At 40.9% G+C, this 27,988-nt stretch overlaps 1 protein-coding gene across 2 annotated transcripts; it reads right to left on the minus strand.

Moving 5' to 3' along the window:
• Positions 1 to 1,195: 1,195 nt before the first annotated feature.
• Positions 1,196 to 27,380, minus strand: unc93b1 (unc-93 homolog B1, TLR signaling regulator). 2 transcript variants are annotated; one of them, XM_056240488.1, is made up of 13 exons: positions 27,195 to 27,380; positions 26,795 to 26,926; positions 20,525 to 20,666; positions 19,977 to 20,130; positions 19,508 to 19,669; positions 18,288 to 18,417; positions 17,942 to 18,035; positions 14,730 to 14,854; positions 5,993 to 6,175; positions 4,764 to 5,037; positions 4,500 to 4,618; positions 2,179 to 2,301; positions 1,196 to 1,499 (listed from the first exon to the last, which is right to left on the minus strand). In XM_056240488.1, exons 2-13 carry the CDS (start codon positions 26,912 to 26,914, stop codon positions 1,248 to 1,250), a joined length of 1,878 nt encoding a protein of 625 aa, XP_056096463.1. In that variant the 5' UTR covers positions 26,915 to 26,926; positions 27,195 to 27,380; the 3' UTR covers positions 1,196 to 1,247. The 2 variants fall into 2 exon arrangements, with proteins under 2 accessions (XP_056096463.1, XP_056096464.1); XM_056240489.1 differs by having other exon boundaries at positions 26,795 to 26,931; positions 27,194 to 27,380.
• Positions 27,381 to 27,988: the final 608 nt, after the last annotated feature.

Consider the following 27,988-nt stretch of genomic DNA (forward strand, 5'->3'; position numbering starts at 1 on the left):
TTCCAGATCTGCACGTTTAATATTATTGATGAATATATGATGAAATGATGACATGATGAAATATCTGTTGTGTGTCTCCTGTCAGGTGCTTTAAAAACAATGACCACTAGTAAAAAGTTAGCACATTTAGAGAATTATTGGTGAATTTTATTTATGTTTACTTGAGCTTTCTTAGGTAAACTATATTTGCTTTAGTTTCATTAGTAAATCACCCGTTTGGGAAAATCATTTCAGCTGTGTGTTCGTTTTTCCCAATTTTTTTTTTTTTTAAATTTGGTCATCATTTATCAGCCTCATGTTGCACAAAATAAGATATTTTGAAGAGTATGGGAAATTTTTTTTCTTCCCTTGTGTTCAGCAGAAGAAAAAAAATGTATACAGGTTTTTAACAACATGAGGGAGAGTAAATGACAAAACTATCCCTTAAATTGTTCTTACTGACTGTTTAATGTGTTTCTAAAGGGTTTTTCATACTTTTGCTTTCAGAGCGAGACGCGGTCAAAAAAAGTCCATAGAGCCCATGTTTACATAAAAACCAAAGGAAAAGCCGAGCAGTGAAATGCAAAAACATGCTTTCTGTGAACAGCCCCTAAGAATATAACTGCAAAAGCACCTACCGGTACATCCAATGCAAATGAAAGAGAAACATACTGAAATACTGTACACTAAATTGTTTTATTGTATAATTTTGAATCATATTCATATTGTAGCACATCATAGCTTGCTTAAAAACATTCTAAAAGCAGCATTTTAAATCTTATAGAATATCTGTCATCTTTATTACAATATTTAAAATTGGTTTTATAACATCATAAATGAAAATGAAATGTAACACTTTTTAATGGAGAGCTATTTGGTTCTTCGGTTACAAAGAGGAAAACAGCCATGAAGTGGATGAAGAATTACTGCACACAAATAAAAAAGGAATTAGAATGAAATACACCACTCAAGCGCATCACCTTGACCAAGTTCAAAATGGAGAATATCCATTTCTATGGCAACAAACCACCTAACCTTACAAGGTATCATCAGTTTCCTCTTTTCACTTCCCATTTCAATGAAACGCTTGTTTCACTTCTACTTTTTTTTTTTTTTTTTTTACTGTGGACAACTTTCTGACCTTAATTTTTTCATCGGTGGCCCACACTTTTTCTATCCAAAGAAAAGAAATCGGATTTAATAAAAAAAAGTTTCTTTCTGGCTATTCAGTATTTTACAACTTCCTCTCATCTTTCACCTCTCCTTTTCTATTCCCTCGTATGTTGGACATAGTCTTCTCTCTCTCCGGCCTGCTCGTAGGCAGCGTTGTCTTGTCTCCTCCTGCGGTCCCTAACCCCGCTCCTCTCTGGTCCCGGTGAACCCTGGGAATCGCCGTCTGCATTGTTGTCCTCCTTAACCAACATTCTCTCATCCTCCTCTTTCTCATCATCGTCAGCATCACTCAGGTCCGTGTCTGATTCATCAGAATTTTCTTCCTCAATGTATCGGTAACCTTTGACCTTTGAGGAACGGGATAGTAATGCAAGACATTAGCAATGAGAGCGATATGGAAGAATAATAATGATATAAGCAGAAGTTTATCCACCTGTAACAGTAGTCAAGGACAGGACTAAAAGGACAGTTTATTTTTGTACAAAAATACAACATAGTAAGTGCTTTTTTTTTTTTTTGGTTTACAAATTGAGGATAGAGTTTACAAAACAAATTAATTCAACTTCTAACAATAATGTGTACAATATTTTTTTTCTTTTAACAAACTCTATAAATCTCCCACAGACTCATTAAGGTCCCAATGAAATCAAAATGGGCAATTCTTATTGTTTTCATTTCAATATATCCATGCACATAATTATTTATTTATTTTTAATTCATGTGCACCTGTGATCTTTAATCAAAAACGTTAACCTCCCCTTCCCCTCGAAACAGCATCTGTTCTCTTCATTTTTGTGTGTGACTAATATCCTCCACATCTCACTGTAAACTTGCATTCTGATCTGACTCCATTTAGTTAGCAACACCCAACTTCATATGAACCAATACATTCCCAAGGATGAAATCAAGTCCCGCCAAGCATTTTTTTTTTCATCCCAGAAGCCATTTAACTCGAATATATGTCATAATCGGAAAGACAATATTATCATAACTTCCGTTTCGTGCCGACCTCAATAGCTAAATTACCTTGTGTCGTGGGCGCGGAATCCGTGGCAACCTAAACGGGATTTTCTTCGCCAGGCGACGCTCCATCTGCACGTAGCATAAAGATGCCACTATGAGAGCAAACAACAGGAGTCCGAGCTTGACCTTGGAAAGGGACCAGAGAAAACAAACAGCTGAATTAATCTTTATCTTAAAGGGGTCATTTAATGGTACATGCACTTTTACAAGTTGATTGTACTGAAATGTGTGTTGGCAGTGTCTGTCCATCATATAATGATAAAAATCCATCCAGTGGTTTTGTTTTAATCTCCTTATATGTTTTCCCCTGCCTCAAATCGAGCCGTTCGAGCCTGTGACGTCACAAGCTCGCACGCCCCTCCCACGATTGTTGATTGACAGAGCGCTTCAACACAGACCCGCCCTCGCTCATGAGCCAGCTGTCAATCATAGTCTGCGCGGACTGGCGCGGTCATTGTTGATATGCTGGAGCACTGTCTATGAGCAGAATGGCGTCTAAGCGATTGTGGTGTTCTGTTCTTGGGTGTAATAACGAACACAGCAGTCATTTTAATGTTCCTAAATCCGAACCGCTGAAGACGCAGTGGCTGTGTTTGTTTTCGAAGGTAATATTCCCCACGAGCAACGTCAATGCTCTCATGTTTGCGTGAATCATTTCACACATCAGACTGCTTATAAACGAGGATCAGTATAAAGCTGGATTTGCTAAGAAGCTGCTCATGAAAAAAGGATCGGTACCAGATATTCGTGTTCCTGCTGAATCTCCAGAAGAACGGAAGTGAGTGTAACGTTTTATTAAACTTTATATTAATATATTAATCTTTGCAAATCGCTAGCTGCATGCTTCACAATGAATGCGTCTAAGGTTTACACTCAGGGTACATTTCGGCATGTTTTCTATGTATGACGTTCTCAATATAATTCATAATCCCACGTTTATACTGAACAACGCATTATGGTTATTGTGTTATTGTGTTACAAATGGTGTATGCACAGAACAGAGAGGCGGGGTGAGCAAAGCTCATTATCATTTAAAGGCATATGCACTGAAACGGCGTGCTGAAAACAGAGCTGTTTTTGACCAGGTAAAATAAGTGTTTTCTTACAATACTAATGAGAATTTTTAATTAAAGTATATTACAAACTTTTAATTTAGACCCTAAAGAATCATATTAGCTTGTACAAAAATGGCATTATATGACCCCTTTAAACATTGATTTTTAATTCTGTGTTAATATGTAAACAAAAAATCTCCACATATTAAGGTGGACAAAATTTGTGGACAAAATCCAGTCATTTCAGTAGGAATCTGTGCGATCGGGAGTTACGCGTGAAGGCGAAGTTCCCCACGCAGATTTCGCTCATGTTCAAGTTGGTCATGCGAATGTTGGTTTGAAAGTAACTCCTTTTTATGCTGTGCTGCATAGATTTTTAATAGACTTTTTTGCCCTTGAAATTTTGCTAAAATATCACTAATGTGACCGCACAAATAGGACTCCACACTGCGACTAAAATGACCATCTTATTAGAGTGCATGCCAGTCGTGTGTATGCAATAACACAGCCTGATGTCCCAAACTAAAAATCGATTATCTATTGTCAATGGTGTAGAGATGTATGAAGCACAACTAACACAGAAATCACTTTCAAACAAAGCAGCTTTCTGTTGTTCAGCGTTGTGAATTTGTACGACTGACTGAACCCGATGTGCATATCTGCAAGATCTTTCGCCATCACATGAAATTCCCGATCATGTGGATTCCTATTGAAATGACTAAACAATATCGAACAGCAGTAGATATGTGATTGCGCCTTCAGTCAAACAGTTTAACGGAATGGCTTTGAACTTGAATCAAACTCAGTGAATCATTCAGAATCAAGTTGTTACTGAGTTTACAACCGACTTCATCACTTAACCGCTCAGTTACCTTCATCAATCTCATTTGAAATGAGCAGGGAAATGTAATGCATACTATGTATAAACTGGCTCGTTCTCATGTGACAATGTGTAATTAAGGTGAATTAAGTGATCAACTTTTGATAGTATTCTTTATTTTTTTTAAACAGGCAGAACTATTTCATCACAGAGTGATATTTATATGGCACAAAAACAACTAGGATCTCAAAAGTAACAACATTAATTTGGAACTGATTTATGCTAAATACACTGAAATACAACTAAATCCCTTCTGAACAGCCACCAGCGATTCTGTAATTTGTAAATTAAACAAGTCATATTTGCACCCTATTATTTTTGTTTGACTGGCATCCTGTAACAGCAAATGCAAAGTATGAAATCAAAACCTAAAGAAATAAAGGCCTTACTCGCATAGGAAATGAAGACCAAAGGTAGACGATGAAGATGGCAATGGCCTGCCACCAGTGGTAGATGGTGTAAACAAAGTCTAGTCGCTCCTTGTCTTCATACAGCATCCCCAGCAAAACTACACACAACAATGTTATGTTAAATGTCATATCATTGATGTGATTGCAATCTAACCTCTCCCAGAATCAGTCTAGATGGCTATTTCCTGTATTTTTTTTCTACATCCTGTATGTTTTGAATGTATAAATGCCATTTGTACTCACTGCTCAGTCCAGTCTTGTTGCAAGCAGTGCCCAGACCCCAGAGGGCAGCGAGCACCAACAGATAGGGAAGATAGCTAGGTGTTTTGGGTTGGGGCGACCAGCACATAAGGGTTATGATTAGCACAAAGTGCACGAAAGCTCCCGACAGAAGAATAACCGGCCTGGGAAAGCGCAGCAGCATCAGGGCCAGGCCCGAACAGATTGAGGATGACAAACCATACACCATAACCAACAACCACAGCTTCTCCATCCCGACCGAACACACTCCATATGACTGAGAAAGGGAGGGATAAAAAAAAAGAGAAAATCTGTTTTAGGTTATGAGTGATTGTGCACTGTTAGTTTAACAACGCTTTAATAGCATAATTAACCTAAATACCAGGCAAATTGGTTTACTTGCTTTTCGTAGTTGCTTAAATGGTTAGTCCCAAAAATGAAAATTCTTTCATTATTTAACGTTACTCACCCTCATGTCGTCACAAATTAAGATATTTTTAAATGAAACCTGAGAGGTTTCTGTCCATCCATTGATGGTCCAGGTAACCAAAACTTAAAAGATTCAAAAAGGTCATCAAGGCATCATAAAACAAATCCATATGAATCAAGTGGTTTAATTCAAGACTTGTGAAGAGATACGATCACTTTATATGACAAACAGATTTAATTTAGGCTTTTATTTACATCTAAACAAGGATCGACAGATACATTTGGTAAACGTGGAAGTTGAACCAATGAGGTTTGTTCTAGCATGGGACGCATCACACAAACGTCCATGTTTACCATATGTGATTTTCTCTATGTGTGTATTTATATGTGAATAAAAGCCTAAATTAAATCTGTTCATCATATAAAGTGATCGTATCCCTTCAAGACTTTAAGTATCTCTATTCATTAGGGTTCATTTTATGATGCCTTTATGACCTTTTTGAATATTTTACCTGGACTTTCAATGGAGGGACAGAAACCTCCCAGGGGTTTTTAATAAAATTATTTTGGTTTGTGTTTTTAAGATTAACCAAAGTCTTATGGGTTTGGAACAACATAAGTGTGAGGTAAATATTGACAGAATTTTCATTTTTGTGTGAAATAACCCTTTAATATTGTAGAATGGCAACACGAAAAACTAAAAAAATATTCAGTGCTGAGAGCTGACACTGTGTGACTTTTGGTATTCAGATTTTAACTGTATATTTGATTAACGTACAGATACACAGTCTATTTTCTCTCACCAGTATGAGTCCCTGCACGGCGAACAGCACTTCAAAGCCAGAGTAGATGAAGAACGGACAGAGCAGACGGATACGGTAGTCACGTAAGTGCTTGAAGGGCAGCTGGAAGATGTTCCCCCAGCCGATGCTGCGAAGGTCAATTTCCTCTGTGGGCCGATATGCAGCTCCGCACAACACCAGGAACTATTTGGGGAACATTGGAAGCACACTGTTAAAAAGGTTCACTCAAAAATGAAAAATCTTTAACGTGGAACACTCGTGCAAGTCTTCTGAAACCATATGATAACTTTGTGTGAGGAACATACCAAATTATATTTTGCTGATATCAAACAAGGGCAAGATTTTTAGTTAACTTAATTCAGGGTTATTATAGTTAACAAACAAACTAAAACCATTTTCCAAATTAAAATTCTTAAAAACTACATAGAAATAAAAAAAACTTCGGCTCTGTGTGACTGTGCGGATGAATATGGTTATCCTACTGCTCATAAAACATTCAATACTAAAATATATCCAGTTTAGATGGAAAGGATCTCAAGTTGACTAGCGGACTTACCGTAGCTATATCCATTAATAGACACAGTACTTATTTGAAAATAAATTCCAGCACAGCGCTACAACAACCATAATGAAATGACCCTTCACAATAGATAATGCTTTACAATGAACTCTGTTAGAGAGCTACATATGGGAGTTTACAGTATGTGTTCAGTAAAATACCTTACTCGCCTGTTGAGTAATAAAAGCGTTATTTCCGCGTCGCTTTTACAACATTTCAAATCCTTCAGTTCTCGTCATCATCTCCGAAAAGTCAAACTAATGTTGATTCTGGTTTTATCACGAGCTCTGTCACGTTCTCTTTTTGCCAGCAGACTCGCCTCTGTTCTGCGTTTTTTTTTTTTTTTTACTGGGGATTCCCCGGAGGTTGGAGTTCCCTTTCGAAAGGGAACTCGCACTGTGTCGATGACGCTTTGGGGAATGCCTCAGGTGTGACAGGTGTCTGAAATCACAATCAAATCACGACAATCACATTGACCGGCGACAGCCCGTGAATCATTAGCGTGAATGATTAATGTGCGACCTGGTAGTATAAAAGGGCGCCTTGCAAACATGACAAATCATCTTTTCGTCTTCAGGGACTGTCTGTGTGAAACGCAACTCAAAAAAACGGTGAGAAAATGAAACGTGCAGCAAAAGCTGATTGTTTTCAGAAGTGTGCAGACCCGTGCCCAAGGTTTTTGACGCCGGGTGACACACACGAGCTGTGCGTTTTCTGCCTGGGAGAAGAGCATGCACGGGAGGTTCTTGAGGGAGCCTGCTGTGCAAACTGTCAGCGTTTTTCTGTGAAAACGCTCCACTCTCGTCTGGCCTTCTTCTCAAGTTAAGAGGGCTCAGCATCTGGACCTCGTGGTTCAGGTGCCGCTCGTGCCGGGGCAGAGCGACGGCTTGCATCATGGGGCTCCCAGATGGAGCTCGTTGATCACCTTGAGAGGGCCGTAAACCTTTCAGATGACCCGACGACTGACGAGAGCGAGCTGCAGGTTGAGGATGAAGATTTTTCACCGACTCTTCCCGCAGCTGATGCTCTTCAGGATGCGCAGGAGATGGCTGAGGAGGTGTATGATCAGGTAGATCCTGAACCCCCTCAGCCACCCTGCCCAGTGTATGCAGAGCTGGTGGATGTAATGGAGCCCGCCGCCGGCAGGCAGCAGCTGCCTTGACGACGCGCTAGAGGAGAGATCGCTCACGGCAGGCTCGACGATCGGTTTCTCCCCGGCCATAGACCACCAGCTCAGGTGAGCCTTCCATTTCTTCCCGACCTTCATACTGAGGTCGAGAGGGCATGGAAGAACCCATACTCTCCCCGTATCCACCGACATCAGCGAGCTAGTTTTGCTGATGTTGAGGGGATCGAGGAGCATGGGTACGTGTCGATGCCGCCCATTGATGAGACGTTCGCAAACTATCTCGTGTCTGGGTGGGCACCGACACTGAGAGCTCCAACCCTGCCATCCAAACCGTTGAAAACATCGGCGCGTTTGAATGGCAGAGTGTACACGGCAGCAGGTCAGGCCAGTGCTGCCCTGCACACCATGGCGGTGCTGCAGGCATACCAGGTCGACCTGCTGGGGGATCTCGATCAGGGGGCAGGAATATCCCCTGAAGCGGTGGCTGAGCTGCTCCATACCACGGATCTTGCTCTCCGTGCCACCAAGCAAACCGCTGCCGTGATTGGTCGGTTGGTCGATGGCGGCGATGGTGGCCACGGAGAGACATCTGTGGCTAAATCTAGCCGACATCGGGGAGAAAGAGAAGGCCTTTCTCCTCGATTCACCGGTTTCGCCCTCTGAACTCTTCGGCACCTCCGTAGAGGCGGTGGTGGGGAAGTTCAGGGAGGCGAAGGCGCGCTCAGCTGCATTTAAAACATGTATACCGCTGAGATCCATATCCACACCCAGGCAGGCGAGAGGACCTGGCCCTTCACGGTCTGAGGACCATAGGCAGGGCCAGCGAGCCAGCGTCACCTCTCGTGCGCCCCCTCCTTGGAGGAGCAGGGCGCAGAAGAGGCGTGACTCCCGCAGGTAAGAGAAATGCAGGTAAGAGAAAGGTAAGAGAAATGTCCTGGATTATTAGGGCCCTGAAGTTCCCCATTAGGTGGCCAGAACGATAACTATGTTAGCCTCCGGGCTGTTAGCCACCTCAGGTAGAGTAGTTGGTCTTTCTCTCATAGAATTTTTTACTTGGAGTGTTGACTGACGCTAGAGCTTCAGATAGATCTTGTGTCCGGCCCACGGGGCCGTCTGACTTCTTTCCTGAGTACATCGCCCCCTTGAGCTCTGTTTGGGTTTTCAGTGGGCTGAGCGATTCTGCAGCCCTTGTTGAAATAATAATAACTATTTTTCTAGTAAGGCTGTGGCTCCTCCAAGCCCTCAGGTAGATCTATGCTTGCAGGCTGGCCCTCACCAGGGCCTCCTCTGTAGCTGGCCTAGGCTGTGCCAGGGATAGTGGAGGCGCTCTGCTTAAACATTTCTGCCTCTGACTCTTCACTTTGTGAATGTAGGTTCCTAGCGTCCCTGTATGACAGCCTCCTCCCTTGGGAGTCCATAGGCCAAGGCCCGCCGCCTTCTCTGCATTCTGGGGCAACAAGAGTAATGCAGCGTGGTGCAGAGGATGGTTTATAAAGAACATGGTTAGGCCTCAAATAGGCCTCCATGGTACATATGTCTTTATTGAGCAGGGTTAGGCCGTCTTTCGCTTCACGAAGAGGACTGGTTCTGTCTGCCCGACCCTGCCGTGGAGAACTGGTATACGTATCTTGGCCGCCAGTATAGGCTTCACTCGCCTCGCTGAGCTACTGCTCGAGCGCTGGGTTGTAGGTGGGTGGCTCTCAAGACTAGCCCCACTCCCCTGAGTTGGGCACAGATAAATTTCTGTCACCCCTAGAGCCGCTGGCAGGCCCGCACCCTGGTGACCCCAGGGTCAGGTGTGTGTATTCCCCTGTGATACAGGGTAGGTCTGAGCGCTTCACTTCCAGTTCTGTATTATCCTACCTCGCTCCACTATGGCTCGGGTCGAGTGGAAAGTTTAGCCTTCACTTCTTTTTTGGTCGAAGTACGCTCCCCTGAAGCCAGAGCATTGCCCTGACCTGACGCCCATGCGTATAGACGAATCCGACGAGCGTTCTGTGTAGGCTGCCATCTTGTGGCGACGCCATTACTGAGCTGTTACCGGTATGTAAACAAACATCCGTGATAACCATAGACTGTGGTGATAACGCACCCTCGATGACAGCTCTATGTGACAGCTACAGCCAGGCAGAATGACTTGTTGGGTTGATGATGTTAGACAGTGGCCTCCAGTCACAGATGAAGGTACAAACGATCTTACAGATTATTTATGAAATAGCTTGGCAAGCTAGCTAGGCTAACGTTAGCTAACGAGGAAATTATAAAAAGATCTGTCCATTTGGCAACAATAAATAAATGAATGACATCAAATAAACGAATTCATGTTTTTCATTTGTGTCCATTATTTATCTCATTTTCACATTGCAAAAGGCAAGGGTAAGGTACAGCTAGAATGTATACATAATATCGACCAATTAGTGTTTTTAAACCATGGAAAGAGGTCAATATAACAGCAGGAGAACAATTATGTCACATAACGTTACATTTAGCTCAGGAAAGCCATTTAATGACCATAGCATGTTAATTGAATAGAAAAAATAGCTAGAGAGGAGATTTTGCTGAGCACTATATTACATATTCATTATATTTTTTTTTACTTACGTCATTAAATAATTGTTATTATAACAAAAAATGCATATTTAATTTAATTTATTTAAAAACAAATCTGTCACAGTCAAGCAAATCAAACATTAACAACAGACATAACAGTAGCTGCTACTGTTACTAACGTTACTACCCCAACTCCTTCTGTTGTTTTAAAGGTATTCAAGAGTATTTTCTCCTTCGCCTGGCATCCGATGATTTTTCAAAATACCAACATGTTTTCCCACTCGACATTATAAAAGTTGTAATGTTAGTGACAGTCGTAAATCGCGGGCTGTTTATTCCAGTGGACGCAAGTTGCAAATAAAACAATAGGAGGCAATGGCGCAACGCTACCCAGCAACAGCTCAGTAATGGCCCCCCCTTACTTCCGGTAGTTTCGCCGGATTCGTCTATAGATGGTGGGCCCCTAACTCTGGGGCTCCCGTTGAGGCAGAGTGGCATATTATGTACTCCCCTTTTTTTAAGGGTGCTAGCTTTCTTGCTGAGTACACTGCCATGGGCAATGTGATTAGGCACCCGGATGATGTAGGCGCTGTGTAAACAGCTTATCTGCCATCGAAGACTGCGCCATTAGGTAGTAGGCCTCAGCAGGCCTCCTTGAATGGGCAGCCCCCCAAGATGGTACTGTAGGCTACTTCACGTGGTTGGCCTTAGTGGTTCGGGCAGTTGACTCAGCGATGGGTAGTAGGCCTTAACAGGCCTCCTCGGAGGTGAGTCCCAACATTGTGGGACATACTTTATAGATGCTACCAGGTAGCTAGCCGTATTAGGCCTCCTGTGGCTGGGCCCAATAGTTATGTTGGTGTAGTATGGTTCCCAACAGTGTGCCTTTGTAGCAGAATTGACTTGCTATCAGCTAGTAGGCCCAACCAGGCCTCCCTGATAGGCGAGTCCCCAGCTGGCTGGCCTCAGGAGGCCGCCTTGGAACTATTACCCGGACTCGGCTACCAGTTGCTATCAGGTAGTAGGCTCCTCAGGCCTCCCTGCAGGTGAATTCCCACTCATGATGGTTATCAGGTAGTAGGCCTCTCCAGGCCTCCCTGAAGGTGAGTTCCCCATACACTATGGTTATCAGGTAGTAGGCCTCTACAGGCCTCCCTGAGGTTGAGTTCCCCACGTACTATCGTTATCAGGTAGTAGGCCTCACTAGGCCTCCCTGAAGGTGACCACATACTGTAGCTATCAGGTAGTAGGCCTCACCAGGCCTCCCTGTGAGTGGTTTCCTAGCGGTGCTGGGTTCAGGAAGCTAGTGGCCTCTTGCTATCAGTTCAGCTGGTCTTAGCAGGCAGCTGCTGAAGGCGAGCTTGCGCCCTGGCTCGACTAAAGTGTTCACTCTCTGCTACTGGTTCCCTCCCGGAACCTCTTTCCTGCCTACAGCCTGGTTTTGCCTACCAGGCGGACCATGTGCTCCCCTCATCGAGGGTCACTATGAGCATGCGGACTCCTGAGTCTGGTCAGACGGTCGTAGGCCTCTCGTGAGACCTCCCAGTTAGATCAGGCCTCCTCAGTGTTTTGAGACATAAACACTGGGTAGATCCGTGGATCGAGTAGAGAAACTCCCCTCGCTGGCAAGGGTTGGGAAGCACTATGCTGAGTCATACTCTCCGGGATATCCCGTCTCTGAGATCCGGGCCGAGTGGTTCACTGCCAGCTTCGCAGTCTCTCGGGTTGGATGCCTTACCTAAGGCAAGTGTCCAGAGGCTCTGTCTTCGGACAGACAGGAATTGGCCGGACTAAGTGTCTACAACCCCAAATCAGAAAAAAGTTGGGACATTTTGTAAAATGCAATAAAATCAAGAATCTGTGTTTTGTTTATTCTATTTAACCTTTTATTAGCTGACAAAAGTACAAAGAAACGCTTTCCAATGTTTTCACTGACCAACATAATTATATTGTGTAAATATGAATTTTTTTTTATTTTGATGGCTGCATTCATCGACGCAGTGCGAGTTCCCTTTCGAAAGGGAACGTCTAGGTTACAACTGTAACCTCTGTTCCCTGAGAACAGGGAACGAGACACTGCGTCTCCTCGCCATGCCTCGGGGCTTACCTACCGAACAGTCCCTTCAGACGGTAAGATGATTTGTCATGTTTGCAAGGCGCCCTTTTATACTACCAGGTCGCACGTTAATCATTCACGCTAATGATTCACAGGCTGTCACCGGTCAATGTGATTGCCGTGATTTGATTGTGATTTCAGACACCGGTCACGCCTGAGGCGTTCCCCAAAGCGTCATCGACGCAGTGTCTCGTTCCCTGTTCTCAGGGAACAGAGGTTACAGTCGTAACCTAGACGATTTAGCTGCTCCATGTCAACCTTTCTCACTCATTGTGACGACTAACCTATGAATCCGAAGCAACTTTTCTCTATTCACGGATGTGATGCGACATACACGAACGAGTGATGCAAGTACACAATTTTGCATGAAAAACATCCCGCTTGGTCTAAAATATAAATACTTATAATAGCACTACAAGAGTGAATCAGGGTGATGATGTATTGAATCATTATTTAAATTTTGATAATTAAAAAAAAAAAAAGTTACATAGTGTACCTTTTATTGACCAATGATCAAATTTCAGTTTGTTCACCCCACTAAGATTTGGAATATAGTGCATGCGTCATATGTACCACTTCTATGATAATTTTATAATGCTTTTTTTGTTTGTTTTTTTGATTGTCATTGTCTCATTCACTTTCACTACGTGGAAATTTTTCATAAAGAAAAGAAAAGTCACACTTTTTTAAAGGTGTCCTTGTTACAGTGTAATTAAACAAATAAGTACTGAGTAATATTATTTAACAATATGTTCTTTAGGGTTAAGATTTGGTTGGTATTGTGTTAGTTGCTTGTATTTTACTGCCCTACAAAGCAAAAAGGCAGTAACTACGCAGAGTGCAGAACAGAGAAAAATGACTTTAAAGTTATCCTGTCATCCAGCCTAAGTAGTTGTAGGTAGATTATTGGACATGTGGCTGTTTTGTTACTTTATATTAGCTTATTCTTTGTACATATCAATCCTCATATTTAATTTGATATTTTACCCCTATTTTGCAGTTACTGTATTCTTGCTTTGTATTACTTACCAAAAACGTGGCACCATACGAAGGGAAAAGGCAGTAACTACAGATTCTCCCAAAACTACTTTGCCACAACTTGGGCTCTAGGTCTGATACATTGTGTTTGAAATAAATGGAACCATTTGGACAACATTTTCAAAATTTTTGTGTTGCGAAACTAGTGTTGCGGAGCGGGCGTGTTACGGATATGTGGTGTAAATTTTTAGTAATCAAAAATCATGTCTAATTAATTGAAATCATGAAACTTTTATTATAAACTATTATTAAACTTATACAACATTTTAAAAACAAACATTTTTGGTCAAACAACATGCTGCACAATGAGCTTTACTGTTAAAATTAAAACATTGAAGTTTTAATCTTAATTTATTTGTATTAGTGTTAGTATTAATATTACATTGAGACGTTTCTAAATTCTACTGTACAACAGTAATATATTTCTGTCAAGTTAAACCCATAGACTGTAAAAAATAGGTTAAACCGAACTTTTATTTTGACGGGTTGCCGTGAAGACCGTGTCCTCATATAGGCAAAAAAACAGCTCAAATGTTACACACGTGCTTCAGCGCGCGCGCGCGCGTGTGTGTGTGTGTGTGTGTTAGTTTGGTAGGGGAACAATTAGGGGAAACACTGCATCTCAAACTAAATTTGTGTGAAGTTAGAAGCGTGAAATCGCAAATGTTAAAACCGTCCCGTGAGGATGCCGCGAAATTAGCGGTGTGTTCACCATGGCAACAGTAACTGCACTGCGCAGCAACACGGTTATTTTTTGTTAGGTAAAACATAACAAGAATACAGTAATGGATGTTACTGTACTCTTGCTTTGTTTCACTAGGCCAGGGCTTTTTGCAGTTACTGTACAAACGACTACCATTTTTCTCCAAAACCACACACATTTGAGATAAGATGTTTTGTCACATAACAAAGGATGCCTTGAATGTCATGAAAATGATAATAACTCATTTTTGACCAAAAATGCAGTTACTGCCTTTTTGCTTTGTAGGGCAGTTTACACAGTACATAATTTACTGTTTTACTATAGTAATAAAGTCAAGTGTTACCAGAAAATCTTATGGATTTTGAATAACAAATATTTTGAATATTTTAATAGCTAAATAAAAGATTTTAATTTCTAAGGGAAGACATTCCTTTTTTATCTATATATACTAAAAAAAAAGGCCTCAAACTTTGGCTCAATTTGAAATGTCTATGTGAGGACTATCAAGGTCAAACTGTTGTTGGCTATAAACTGTATCTAGTGATTTACTTACTGATTTAGTCCTAATTTTAAGGGGTATTTAAGATGATGCAGAGAATAGAGACGTCATAATGATGATAATAATGACAATGATGGTCTTACAATAAGCATGGCAAGGAAGGCTGCCCCCATGAGCACACTCTCCACCTCGATGAGCAGCAGAGAGCGAGGCAAACTGCGCAAAACTGTCTTGTTGAAATTCTCTATCACGCCTTTCCCACTAGCACCTGAGAGAGAGAGAGAGAGAGAGAGAGAGAGAGAGAGAGAGAGAGAGAGAGAGAGAGAGAGAGAGAGGATACGATTAGAAAAGAGAAAATAATGTACACTGAACAAAATTATAAACGCAACACTTTTGTTTTTGCCCCCATTTTCCATGAGCTGAACTCAAAGATCTAAGACTTTTTCTATGTACACAAAAGGCCTATTTCTCTCAAATATTGTTCACAAATCTGTCTAAATCTGTGTTAGTGAGCCCTTCTCCTTTGCCGAGATAATCCATCCACCTCATAGGTGTGGCATATCAAGATGCTGATTAGACAGCATGATTATTGCACAGGTGTGCCTTAGGCTGGCCACAATAAAAGACCACTCTAAAATGTGCAGTTTTATCACACAGCACAATGCCACAGATGTCACAAGTTTTGAGGGAGCGTGCAATTGGCATGCTGACTGCAGGAATGTCCACCAGAGCTGTTGCCCATGAATTGAATGTTCATTTCTCTACCATAAGCCGTCTCCAAAGGCGTTTCAGAGAATTTGGCAGTACATCCAACCGGCCTCACAACCGCAGACCACGTGTAAACACACCAGCCCAGGACCTCCACATACAGCATCTTCACCTTCAAGATCGTCTGAGACCAGCCACCCGGACAGCTGCTGCAACAATCAGTTTGCAGAACCAAAGAATTGTTGCACAAACTGTCAGAAACCGTCTCAGGGAAGCTCATCTGCATCACCTGATCAACTGTCATCATCGGGGTCTCGACCTGACTGCAGTTCGTCGTCGTCGTAACCGACTTGAGTGGGCAATGCTCACATTCGATGGCGTCTGGCACTTTGGAGAGGTGATCTCTTCACGGATGAATCCCGGTTTTCACTGTACAGGGCAGATGGCAGACACCGTTTATGGCGTCGTGTGGGTGAGCGGTTTGCTGATGTCAACGTTGTGGATCGAGTGGCCCATGGTGGCGGTGAGGTTATAGTATGGGCAGGCATATGTTATGGACAACGAACACAGGTGCATTTTATTGATGGCATTTTGAATGCACAGAGATACCGTGACGAGATCCTGAGGCCCATTGTTGTGCCATTCATCCACGACCATCACCTCATGTTGCAGCATGATAATGCACGGCCCCATGTTGGAGGATCTGTACACAATTCCTGGAAGTTGAAAACATCCCAGTTCTTGCATGGCCAGCATACTCACCGGACATGTCACCCATTGAGCATGTTTGGGGTGCTCTGGATCGGCGTATACGACAGCGTGGTCCAGGTCCTGCCAATATCCAGCAACTTCGCATAGGCATTGTAGAGGAGTGGACCAACATTCCACAGGCCACAGTCAACAACCTGATCAACTCTATGCGAAGGAGATGTGTTCCACTGCGTGAGACAAATGGCGGTCACACCAGATACTGACTGGTTTTCGGACCCTCCCGGAAAATACAGTAAAACTGCACATTTTAGAGTGACTTTTTATTGTGGCCAGCCTAAGCCACACCTGTGCAATAATCATACTGTCTAATCAGCATCTTGATATGCCACACCTGTGAGGTGGATGGATTATCTCGGCAAAGGAGAAGTGCTCACTTACACAGATTTAGACAGATTTGTGAACAATATTTGAGAGAAATAGGCCTTTTGTGTACATAGAAAAAGTCAGCTCATGAAAAATGGAGGCAAAAACAAAAGTGTTGCGTTTATAATTTTGTTCAGTGTATCTAACAAGACTGCAAATGTTTTAAACTAAAATTTGGTCTGGATGCATAAAGTTGAATAGACTTCAGGCTGCTTCTTTCAGGTTTTTCACTATACAATATGGCAAGTGGGTGACTTCCCACATTTTGCAGTGATGCTGGTGATTTGGCGTGATTGGCTATTTTGCTATTTCAAATACTGGTTAAAAAAAAACCTTATCGTCATCTCTGCTGAGAGCCAGGAAGAGCCAGACACAGCAGTACATTGAAGAGCAGATGTGCTGACGCCCTTGGTTTGCAGCAAGTCAGAAGTGTGAAGTTTAATTGCCAAATGACTGATTTTTTCCCATCAGATCCAACTGACTGTAAATATTCTTGACACATTCGGTTTTATTTTGCGAGATATGTTCTCATCATCATCAACACATGGAACTAACACATATTCAAGATGGTTTTGATAAGATTTTTAAATTGTTTTCTTTGGTGTTAATTGGATTTGGACACTTTTAGGCCATATTTAACATATTAATTTAATTGATGAACAATGCTGAAAAAAATCTATCATTGTTTCCACAAAAATATTAAGAAGCACTATATCAGCATAATAAAATGATTTCTGAAGGATCATGTAACACTGAATACTAAAGTAATAATGCTGAAAATTCAGCTTTGCCATCACAGGAATAAATTACATTTTAAAACTTATTCAAATAAAAAACAGATCTTTAAAATTGTAACAATATTTCACAATATTACTGTTTTTTTATCAAATAAATGCAGCCTTGGTGAGCATAAAAGGCTTCTGTAAAAACCCTTACATAATTGCACTGACAAACTTTTGAATGGCAGTGTAAACATAAATAGCATTTGGTATGATAATTTGTTATGTAATTCATACATTTATAAGAATGGCTTATGTGTCAATTCTTTTTGGGGCCACCGCACATGGAGATTGATCTTTTTCTGTCACTGAGTTACTCATTTTCAAGTCTTGTAGAGCTGGTGTTCAAACAACAGCTGTTGAGGTGAAATATTGTTTTTCCACAGTGTCAAAGTTTTTCTTGTTTTTAAATTTTGTTGCTCCCTTATAAATATATATATCTATACCTTATGCTTGGTGTGGTAGTTTTATCGATTTTTTTTATAGTTAGTGGAAGTATAACTTCCAGAATTATCCAACAAAAGAACACCTTTTTAAAAGTCTCAAAGTTTAGAAAATCTTGAGTACTTTATAATGTTCTTCTTTTAGTTCTACATGACTTATTCTACATGAATCAAGCATGTCAAAACTCCACAAAAGGACATGAGAACTAATACTATGCAAATATCATACTGAGCTCCTAAAATGTCAGCGTGAAAGCTAAAAAAGGACACCATTGAGATAGAGGATTTTACCACACTGTGTGACTTTGAAGAGAGTGTGATTGTAATCATTCAGATAGTTATTGAGGAACAGCACCATGGGGAACTCGGCGAACACGAAACTCAGCTGCAGGGAGAGAAGAGAGACAGAGTGAACTCTATAAATAACTGCATGTTAATGCACAAACCCACATATGCAGCCGGCATCTGACACATACACACACACACACACACACACACACACGCAGCTGTGAATACACACAAATACTTTAGTTATGATGGCAAAGGGGAGAACACAACTAATCACAGCCTAACTATTACTGCTTACAGCCTTTCACACATTTTAAGAGTGCCTTTTTTACTGCTTATCTTAACTCACATGGAAAACAATGTAGAAGACGGACTGGAAAATTATGATGTAAGGATGGAAGGCTCCTTTGGGGGGCTTCTTCTGCTCCTGGACATGTTCGTCCTTATAGTTCACATACTCATAGTACTGCTGGGCCATTCTGATAAGCACACAGGTGGGAAGTTAGATACAAATAGATGTATAACTGAGTAGTGAGCTTTTGCTTAGACAATGTGAGGAGCTGAGAACTGCTAGCTAAATAATCAGAAAAATAATGACCAATCAGGTTTCCTAAATACTTCCAGTCTACCAACTCACGGATTTGATTGGTTGAGTTGATGCTGCACTATTGGAAATCAACCTAGAAAAGGCTTACAGTAACTGCTAAAACTAGGATCATTTTTTGTTTTGAAAATATTACACACCGCTAAGGATTCACCAGTTTTATAATTCTGCCCTATACCAATAAACAAATACCAGTAATTATTTTCATGTTATGGCCAGTAACCGCAAAATATATATACACAATATCAACTTAAAGAGATACATTTGAAAAATCTCTAATATTTGCCAATAATCCATATGGTAACAATAAATTATGCATCAAAGCTGCACCTTTAGTTTTGCTTTATTTTGCTAAATATTATGCTAAATGAATGAGTGCAATATTAAGTAGTAAAATAAAGTACTGTAAATGCCTAAAAACATGCTTAAAATGATTGACATATACAGTACCGCTCAAAATTCTGGGGTTGGTAAGATTGTTTCATGTTTTTGAAAGAAGTCTCTTCTGCTCACCAAATTTATTAGATCAAAAATACAATAAAAATGGTTATATCGCAAAATATTATTACAATCTAAAACAACTGTTTTCTATTTTAATATATAAAAAAAAAATTTATTCTGTAATGGCAAAGCTGAATTTTCAGAGTCTTCAGTGTCACATGATCCTTCAGAAATCAGTCTAATGTGCTAATTTGGAGCTTAAGAAACATTTCTTAATATTATTATAAATGTTGACATTGTTCTGTTTAATATATAATTTTCTTTCAGGATTCTTTGACTAATAAAAAGTTCAAAAGAACAGCATTTATTTGAAATAGAAATCTTTTGTCACATTATAAATCTTTTTTCACTGTCACTTTTGATCAATTTAAAGCATCCTTGCTGAGTAAAAGTATTCATTTCTTCCAAAAATAAAATCTTTTGAACGCTGGTGTGATCTACGCACCACTTTTGAACACCCTCACCTTGTAATGTAGTTTCCCAAGGATGCCCACAGAGGAACAATGACAACACCAATGGCCACAGCTGATGGAACAAGAGTGTAGTATCGCTCCCAGTAATTGGTTGAAACAAAAAGAGCATAGATGCCTGAAGCTAGGAACATCATCCATTTAGTCCCCAAAAATCTGAGGAAGAAATTGTGAAATAAACTTTAATTAAAAGTGAAAGAGTGGCCGTACTGGACTGCAGTTATCAAAAGTCATTCTTAGTTTACACCATGGGTGTGAGAAGACCTTTGGTGCCAAAACTGCTCAAGCATTAAGTGGACAGTAGATGAAGAAGTGCTAATAACAGTGTTGGTGGGTGACAAACAAACATCCAAAGAACCAAACTAAATGAGAAAAGCGGAATAATGTAGTTTGCATGAGCATTACCAAAGAAACAGAAATGCAAGGAAATACACTAACAACAGTCAGTATCACAGTATGCTACCTAATGAGCACCGGTGTGTAGAGCAAGCCGACGATAGGCGTAACGTTGATGCCCATCAGCATTTTGTTGTCGATATCCTCCAGCCCTAGGGTGCCATACTTGACCTCTCGGTACGTCTCATCGTAGTGCAGAATTAACTGCATCTGTAATAGACCTACAGAGAAACAATTTGTGGAAAACAGGCACAACACTCCCAAATCCTTACTTATGGCATGTGACAAGAGATTTGTCAGCTGTTCCTCAATTTCACATTCTCAGACCAAATGAGACATCTTTGAGGCATCAATGCCAATAAACTTGCTAAAAAAGACCAGATGAGTGAAGAGTCACTCAAGTATGCCATCCACAAAGCATGTCATATTCATTGGCACTGCATAGAAGCAGACAGTGCATAATAAAATCCCACTGAGACGTAGAGTCCTACTCAATGTCGTATTTACAGTAGAATCTTTTTATAAAACCGCGCACACAGACTTTGAAGAGTATGAGGTCATCGCTAGACTGAATCATACTGTGTGCCTGTGGTGTGTGGTGCGCAAATGGCTGACCCATGTAAACACTGTAGATGATCATTCCTCCGCAACTGGCCCCCACCACATTCTTCACTACACCCAGCCTCTTTCGTCTGTAGTACTTGCGCTCCTCTTCCTCCTCATCGTAGTCAGGATGTGGGCCGAGAAACTCCTCCACCTGTTAGTAGAGGAAAGGGCCAAAAGTCAGAAACCACAGTGAAAATTGTCAGGGTTTTGTAAAAGTTAAACAAAGAAAACTTTTCACTTTCAATATTGCTTTTTATCCAAAATATAGCTGTCGCACAGTACCGGTGTCATTTCCACCACAACACTATAATGTCCCTTTAAAAAGTTTGTGTGAAAGATTGTTTAGGTGGATTTTATGGAAATGTTCAGTGACAGAGCACATGTTGGACATGGAGGGAATTAAAATTTTCATCAACAACAAATGAAGGGCAATCAAGGTAAATATTGTTAATATCAGTTAATATATTTATTCTACGTCATTTCCAAACATGCTGTACCTTCAAGGGTGTTTTTAAAAAGCTAAAAGTCATTTTCACACTGCCCTCTGTGGTGGAAATGACAGCATGTGGTAAAAATGATTTGTGTAATACTTTTTATATTATAATGTATTACAATACTTTTTATATTTATATTTATATTATGATATTATATATCCCCCTCCTCCTTGAACTGCCACCTTATCGTGGTGGAGGGGTTTGAGTACACGAATGATCCTAGGAGCTATGTTGTCCGGGGTTATATGCCCCTGGTAGGAGTTTGGTGAGGCCATGGAGAAGGACTGTCAGTTGGCCTGGAAGAGATTCTGGCAAACCGTCCGGCGCCTCAGGAGGGGGAAGCAGTGCCCTACCAACACTGTTTGCAGTGGAGGTGGGCAGCTGTTGACCTCAACTGGGGATATCGTCGGACGGTGGAAGGAATACTTCGAGGATCTCCTCAATCCCACCGTCTTCCATTGAGGAAGCAGAGGCCGAGGGCTCGGAGGTGGACTCGTCCATCACCCAAGCTGAAGTCACTGAGGTAGTCAAGAAGCTCCTCGGTGGCAAGGCACCGGGGGTGGATGAGATCCGCCCTGACACGCCTCTTCAGTATCGCGTGGCGGTTGGGGACAGTACCTCTGGACTGGCAGACTGGGGTGGTGGTCCCTCTTTTTAAGAAGGGGGACCGGAGGGTGTGTTCCAACTACAGGGGGATCACACTTCTCAGCCTCCCCGGGAAAGCCTATGCCAGGGTACTGGAGAGGAGAATTTTGCCGATAGTAGAACCTCGGATTCAGGAAGAACAGTGTGGTTTTCGTCCCGGTTGTGGAACACTGGAACAGCTCTATACCCTCTACAGGGTGCTGGAGGGTGCATGGGAGTTTGCCCAACCAATCCACATGTGCTTTGTGGATTTGGAGAAGGCATTCGACTGTGTCCCTCGCGGCGTCTTGTGGAGGGTGCTCTGGAAGTATGGGGTCCGGGGCCCTTTGCTAAGGGCTGTCCGGTCCCTGTGCGACCGGAGCAAGAGCTTGGTTCGCATTGCCGGCAGTAAGTCAGACTGGTTCTCAGTGCATGTTGGACTCCGGCAGGGCTGCCCTTTGTCACCGGTTCTGTTCATAATTTTTATGGACAGAATTTCTAGGCGCAGCCAGGGGCCGGAGGGTGTCCGGTTTGGGGACCACACGATTTCATCTCTGCTTTTTGTGGAAGATGTTGTCGTGTTGGCCTCGTCAGACCAGGACCTTCAGCGTGTACTGGGACGGTTTGCAGCCGAGTGTGAAGCGGCTGGGAGGAGAATTGGCACCTCCAAGTCCGAGGCCATGGTTCTCAGTCGGAAAAGGGTGGTTTGCCCGCTTCAGGTTGGTGGAGAGTTCCTCCCTCAAGTGGAGGACTTCAAGTATCTTGGGGTTTTGTTCACGAGTGAGGGAAAGATGGAACGGGAGATTGACAGACGAATCGGTGCAGCTTCTGCAGTAACGCGGTCGATGTACTGTCTGTCGTGATGAAGAAGGAGCTGAGCTGCAAGGCGAAGCTCTCGATTTACCGGCCGATCTTAGTTACTACTCTCACCTATGGTCATGAGCTGAGGGTCATGACCGAAAGGACAAGATCCCGGATACAGGTGGCCAAAATTAGCTTTCTCCGCATGGTGGCTGGGTGCTTAGAGATAGGGTGTGGAGCTCGGTCACTCGGGAGGAGCTCAGAGTAGAGCCGCTGCTCCTCCACATCGAGAGGAGCCAGTGAAGGTGGCTCGGGCATCTTTTCTGGATGCCTCCTGGACGCCTTCCCGAGGCAGCACTGGAGGCATTATGTCTCCCGGCTGGCCTGGGAACGCATCAGTATTCCCCCGGAAGAGCTGGAGTGAGTGTCTAGGGAGAGGAAAGTCTGGGCGTCTCTACTTAGACTGCTGCCCCCTCGACCCGGCCCCGGATAAGCAGAAGAAGATGGATGGATGGATGATGACATTATTTTTATTGCTAAATTATATTACTTTTATATTAATTGATTTAATTTTTATCTATTTTTATTTTAGTATGCACTGTAACTGTTCATCTGTGAGACAAATCAGTTTTATACATCAAACTCAGCACTACACTAAAAACAGGTTTGGTTATGTTTAATGACTTTGTGAATTGAGTTTAATGAGTGTGATGAGTTTAAGAATTTTTCTAAAAAATATCTCTACTGTTTCCATACATTCACGTTAATTCATTGTCATTTCCACCACCACACTGTCATTTCCATCACCACACACATTTTTAAAAAATATTTTAAAAGTTCTCATCACACACTAAAATATGTATCCACAATTTATGAGATCATGCTCTACTTAATATACAAATTCAAGTTATTTATTTTCTAATAAGCTCTTACCCAAACCAATATTCAATTTCAGAGTGTGACAGGTGTACAGTTCAGTGTACTCATTGACAAATGTAGGCTATAATTATTGTACATTGTGGAAAAACGGGTAAAACTAGTTACAAAAATGATCTTAGACAATTCTTGAGTGGCATAAATTATTCTATTTTTAAATAACAGCTGTATATTAAGATGTGGTGGAAATAACATTTGTTCATTGCAGGTCGAAAAAAATGAAAAATATTAACAATTTCTCTTGTAATCTAAGTAAGTTTAAAACTAGACAAATTATTTAAACGTATGAGACTGTGTTACGTGACTTTTGAACAAGTTTTTTTTATTAAACTTCACAAAGCTAAAAGTGCACCTAGTTCAGAGGTGGAAAGTAATTTCAAATACTTTCGTTGCAGTACTTGAGTAGAGTTTTCGATTTTTTTCTACTTTCTTGAGTATAATTAAATTGTGGTACTTTTACTTGAGTAGAATAAAAAAAGAAAGCATTCAACTTCGCTACATTTATTTTTCACCAAAAGTACAAAGTACTTTGACAAATGTGCCGACGGTGCAACAGTGCAAGCTGTCATTTGATACACAATTTTCAAACTACTGCGGTGCAGCCCTGCGTGGCGCTTTAGCCAATAACAGACAGATCTGAAGCGCTTCAGCCAATAACAGACAGATCTGAAGCGCTTCAGCCAATAACAGACAGGTCAGACTCGGGTGCAAAACCAATCAAAACTTCCAGTTCGGCTGGGGGGGCGAGGACTTCAAACTGCGCTTTGACATTCAATCACTGGCGCTCGTGTTTTGGATCATTATTTAGTGAATTTAAGTGAGCTATGCACATATTCTGATTTTAATGAGTCAGTCATCCCATTGATAATACCAGAGCACTAAGCAGGCCTAAATGGCTCATAACATGGACGCAGTTATTGCATGGACGGAGCAAAAACTATGTGTCTTGAAAACATGGACACAGTTCACAATTGAATGGGAAAGCTCGTCCTCTTTAACAATTCAGTTAAACTAAATGCACGAAGCAAACTTGTACAAAGCTAAAAAACAAAACAAAACAAAAAACGAATTAACAGTGAATGAACAATGTGGGCTCCCAGAACATTTTCGGTAGGACGAAAAAAAGAGCATTTAATTTAACATTGTTAACCATAACGTTACCCCACTTAATTTTTTTTTTTACTGGCACTTTTTTATTCATACTGTTGTCCATCTCTTCTTTTATTCGACCTCTCACTTAACCTTCTTTGCTTTCAATTATGAAATGATTCAAATGAAAACATTCAAATTATCTTACCTGGACTAACTTTTCAAAATTAGTAATAAAACAATTGCTCTTGACAACAGGGAAAGCTAGTATGTTTGCTTAGCATACCGTCAAACACTACAATTTATTAATTGAATATCATGTTTTGCTCTTAAATCACAATACATGTCAGTCGTGTTAGAAATTGCGTCGGTGGTTTCATGTTGCTTCTTAACACAGAGTGAGAATATATTATTTTATTAAATTCTATCATACAAGTTCAAAAATGAAAATTAGCCCATGATTTACTCACCCTCAAGTCATGGTGTATATGACATTCTTCTTTCAGACAAATACAATCGGAGGTATATTTAAAAAAAAATGTCCTGGCTCTTCCAAGCTTTATAATGGCAGTGAATGGCTGGAAAAAATTGAAAACCCAAAAAAGTGCATCCATTCATGATAAAAAAATACCCCACACGGCTCCAGCGGGTTAATAAAGGCCTTCGAAAGCGAAGCCATTGGTTTTTGTAAGAAAAATACACATATTTATAACTTTATAATCTAAAATAACTTCCGCCAGACGACCGTACGCATACGCAAATTGACTTGCGCTACAAGAGTAACCTGTGACGCATGTATGACATATGATGTAGGAGTTTCGTAAGCTTAGACGCCTTCCACGGTTTAAACAAATAGGGCTGTGCAACAAACTGAAGCTCTTCTTCTATTATATAGAAATCCTCCGGCATTTCTCTTCAAAATTGCTAATTCGCGACCAGGGTTTTGTTTTGCTCTTACCTCTGAGCTTCCACGTACGTCATTACGTTGTGCGTCGGTTCAGGGGTTAGTCTTCCACCGTAAATCGATGCGTACGGCCGTCTGGCAGAAGCTAGTGATTAGTTTATAACGTTTTAAATATGGGTATTTTCCTTACACACACGCATGGCTTCACTTCAGAAGACCTTTATTAACCCCCTGGAGTAAAAGTGGAGCACTTTTATCATGGATGGATGCACTTTTTTGGGGTTTCAAATTTTCTCCAGCCATTCACTGCCATTATAAAGCTTGGAAGAGCCAGGACATTTTTAAATATAACTCTGATTGTATTTGTCTGAAAGAAGAACGTCATATACACTTAGGATGACTTGAGGGTGAGTAAATCATGGGCTAATTTTTCTTTTTGGGTGAACTATCCCTTTAAAGACATACATCATTTTTATGAAAATACCTGAGATAGCTTGATGAACACAGATATATTATCGCTATCATGTGTTTGTCTTCATGTTTCATCAGTCAAAACATCTCTATTTGCATGTTATTATATCCACGTAAGGCATTTCCTGAAACGTCATAAGTTTAATACTTCTATGAATCTCACTTGTGGACTTTCTGCGTGAGGTATGAATCAGTAGTGGGCTTCCAGTATATGAATAAAACAGATATATCGCTATCATCTCCCCATTTTGTTTAAAAATAGAAAATAATACTAAAGTACTTTAAGTAACGTAGTTACTTGAGTAGTTTTTAATCAAACAACTTATTTACTCTTACTTCAGTCATATTATTTTTCAGTACTTTTACTTGTACTCAAGTAAATTATTACTTAAGTAGCAATACTTTTACATTTTTTAGTACTCTTTCCACCACTGCCCTAGTTGAAGAAACGTCCATATCAGTGTATTTGATTCCTATTTAAAGAAAAGAAAAAACAAGGAGGCTGAAGACTTAAAATGATATTAAAATAAAATAGTTCAATTAAAAGCCGTACAGCGTGTAAAATAACATCATATTTCATATTCTATTACCCTCTAAACAACTGTTGCTTTAATTCAGTGGTTCTCAACTCCAGTCCTTGGGACCCACTGCTCTGCATATTGTGTATGTATAACACACCTGATTCAGATCCTCAGCTCGTTAGGATAGACTCTATGAACTGAACTGACTGTGTCAGATAAGAGAGACATACAAAATGTACAGAGCAGTGGGTCCCGAGGACTGGAGTTGAGAACCACTGCTTTAATTGAAGAACACAGTTCTAGAAACGTCTAGAATCATTAAAATTACTAGGTTATATTCTGCTAATAAAAAGTTTCAAGCCGTCTTGTCGTCATTACAGTAAAAGTACCAGAAGAAATATCATGCTACATGCCGTGTCTTTGACAGAGCTCAAGATACCTGTCCCTGTATGTTTCCTTCAGGACCGGGCAGCTGCACGTGATCATCTCCACCAGCAGGGAGCGCGTCGTTGACTTCAGCCTCGCTGTACACGTTATCTTCAGTGATCACTGCTGCCATCTGGCGGCCGCACTGCTCTCCAACCACAAGAGAGAGATGCAGGACAGGTAGATCACTGATAATGACGATTTCAATAAAGTAATGCATTCATTTATCACTGGAGTTAATAAAAAAAACAAGGTTTGGGGTCGGAAAATATAAAACAAGTGTACAAAACCAGTTCATTCGATGTCAACACCGCTACAGTTTAAAACTTTTATAGGTAATGTTTTATTATGCAGTGAAACTTGCCGATGCCGTAGGTCGAAGCAAACATTAACTTAGAGCAAATATAACTCACCAAACTGGTAACGATGAACTTCGCTACAACGACAAACTCTGCAAAGTCTTTTAAATGATTAAAACTCACCGTTAAGAAACTTATATCGAGCCTCTAATAAAACTTCCCCCTTTGAAACAGTTGCGTGCGGGTTTTATTAAGAAAACAGAGAAGGAAATGAAAGTGTTCTCCCTAGTTCCCCATTTTCTTAAAGGGATAGTGCTTCGATATGTCGGCTATGCTCACAGTATTACACAAGCAACTTGGAAGACAGCCTGCTTGTATTCTCTTGCACAATGTTTGTGAAAGGAAATTAATGAGGAAAAACTAACATTTCTATCAACATACCAAACTCATTTACATATGCAGTCTCATTTTTAATATACAATGAGAAAGCTTGAGATAAAAGTGCCCTTGGAAGTAACCATAACTTAAAAAACAATCTTGCCAGAAGTAGCTGCATGGGTACGTTTTGACTCTTTTATGAGTACTGTGAATTCGGAAATACTTCTTTCAACACGTTTTTTGCCTACTACAGTCATGTGAAAAAGAAAGTACACCCTTTTGAATTCTATGGTTTTACATATCAGGACATAATAAAAAATCATCTGGTCTTTGGCGGGCCCTAAAATTAGGTAAATACAACCTCAGATGAACAACAACACATGACATATTACACCATGATATTTATTTAACAAAAACTGGACCAAAATGGAGAAGCCATGTGTGACAAACTAAGTACACCCTTACTGCTTCATTAGGAAATATAGCTGCAAGCAGCTATTATCAGAGCCAAGTGCTTAGAAGACAACAAA

The sequence above is a fragment of the Rhinichthys klamathensis genome, unplaced genomic scaffold (assembly GCF_029890125.1).
Source record: "Rhinichthys klamathensis goyatoka isolate OS25496 unplaced genomic scaffold, OSU_Roscu_1.1 h1tg000601l_1, whole genome shotgun sequence".
In the NCBI taxonomy this organism is placed as follows: Eukaryota; Metazoa; Chordata; class Actinopteri; order Cypriniformes; family Leuciscidae; genus Rhinichthys; species Rhinichthys klamathensis.

Coding starts and splice junctions, on each gene's coding strand:
- unc93b1 (XM_056240488.1), bottom strand. CDS start 26,914: ATGGCAGCAGTGATCACTGAAGATAACGTGTACAGCGAGGCTGAAGTC. Junction 18,036..18,287: donor TCTTCTACATTGTTTTCCAT/GTGAGTTAAGAT, acceptor CTCTCCCTGCAG/CTGAGTTTCGTGTTCGCCGA. Junction 2,302..4,499: donor GGTCTTCATTTCCTATGCGA/GTAAGGCCTTTA, acceptor TCCCTTTCCAAG/GTCAAGCTCGGACTCCTGTT.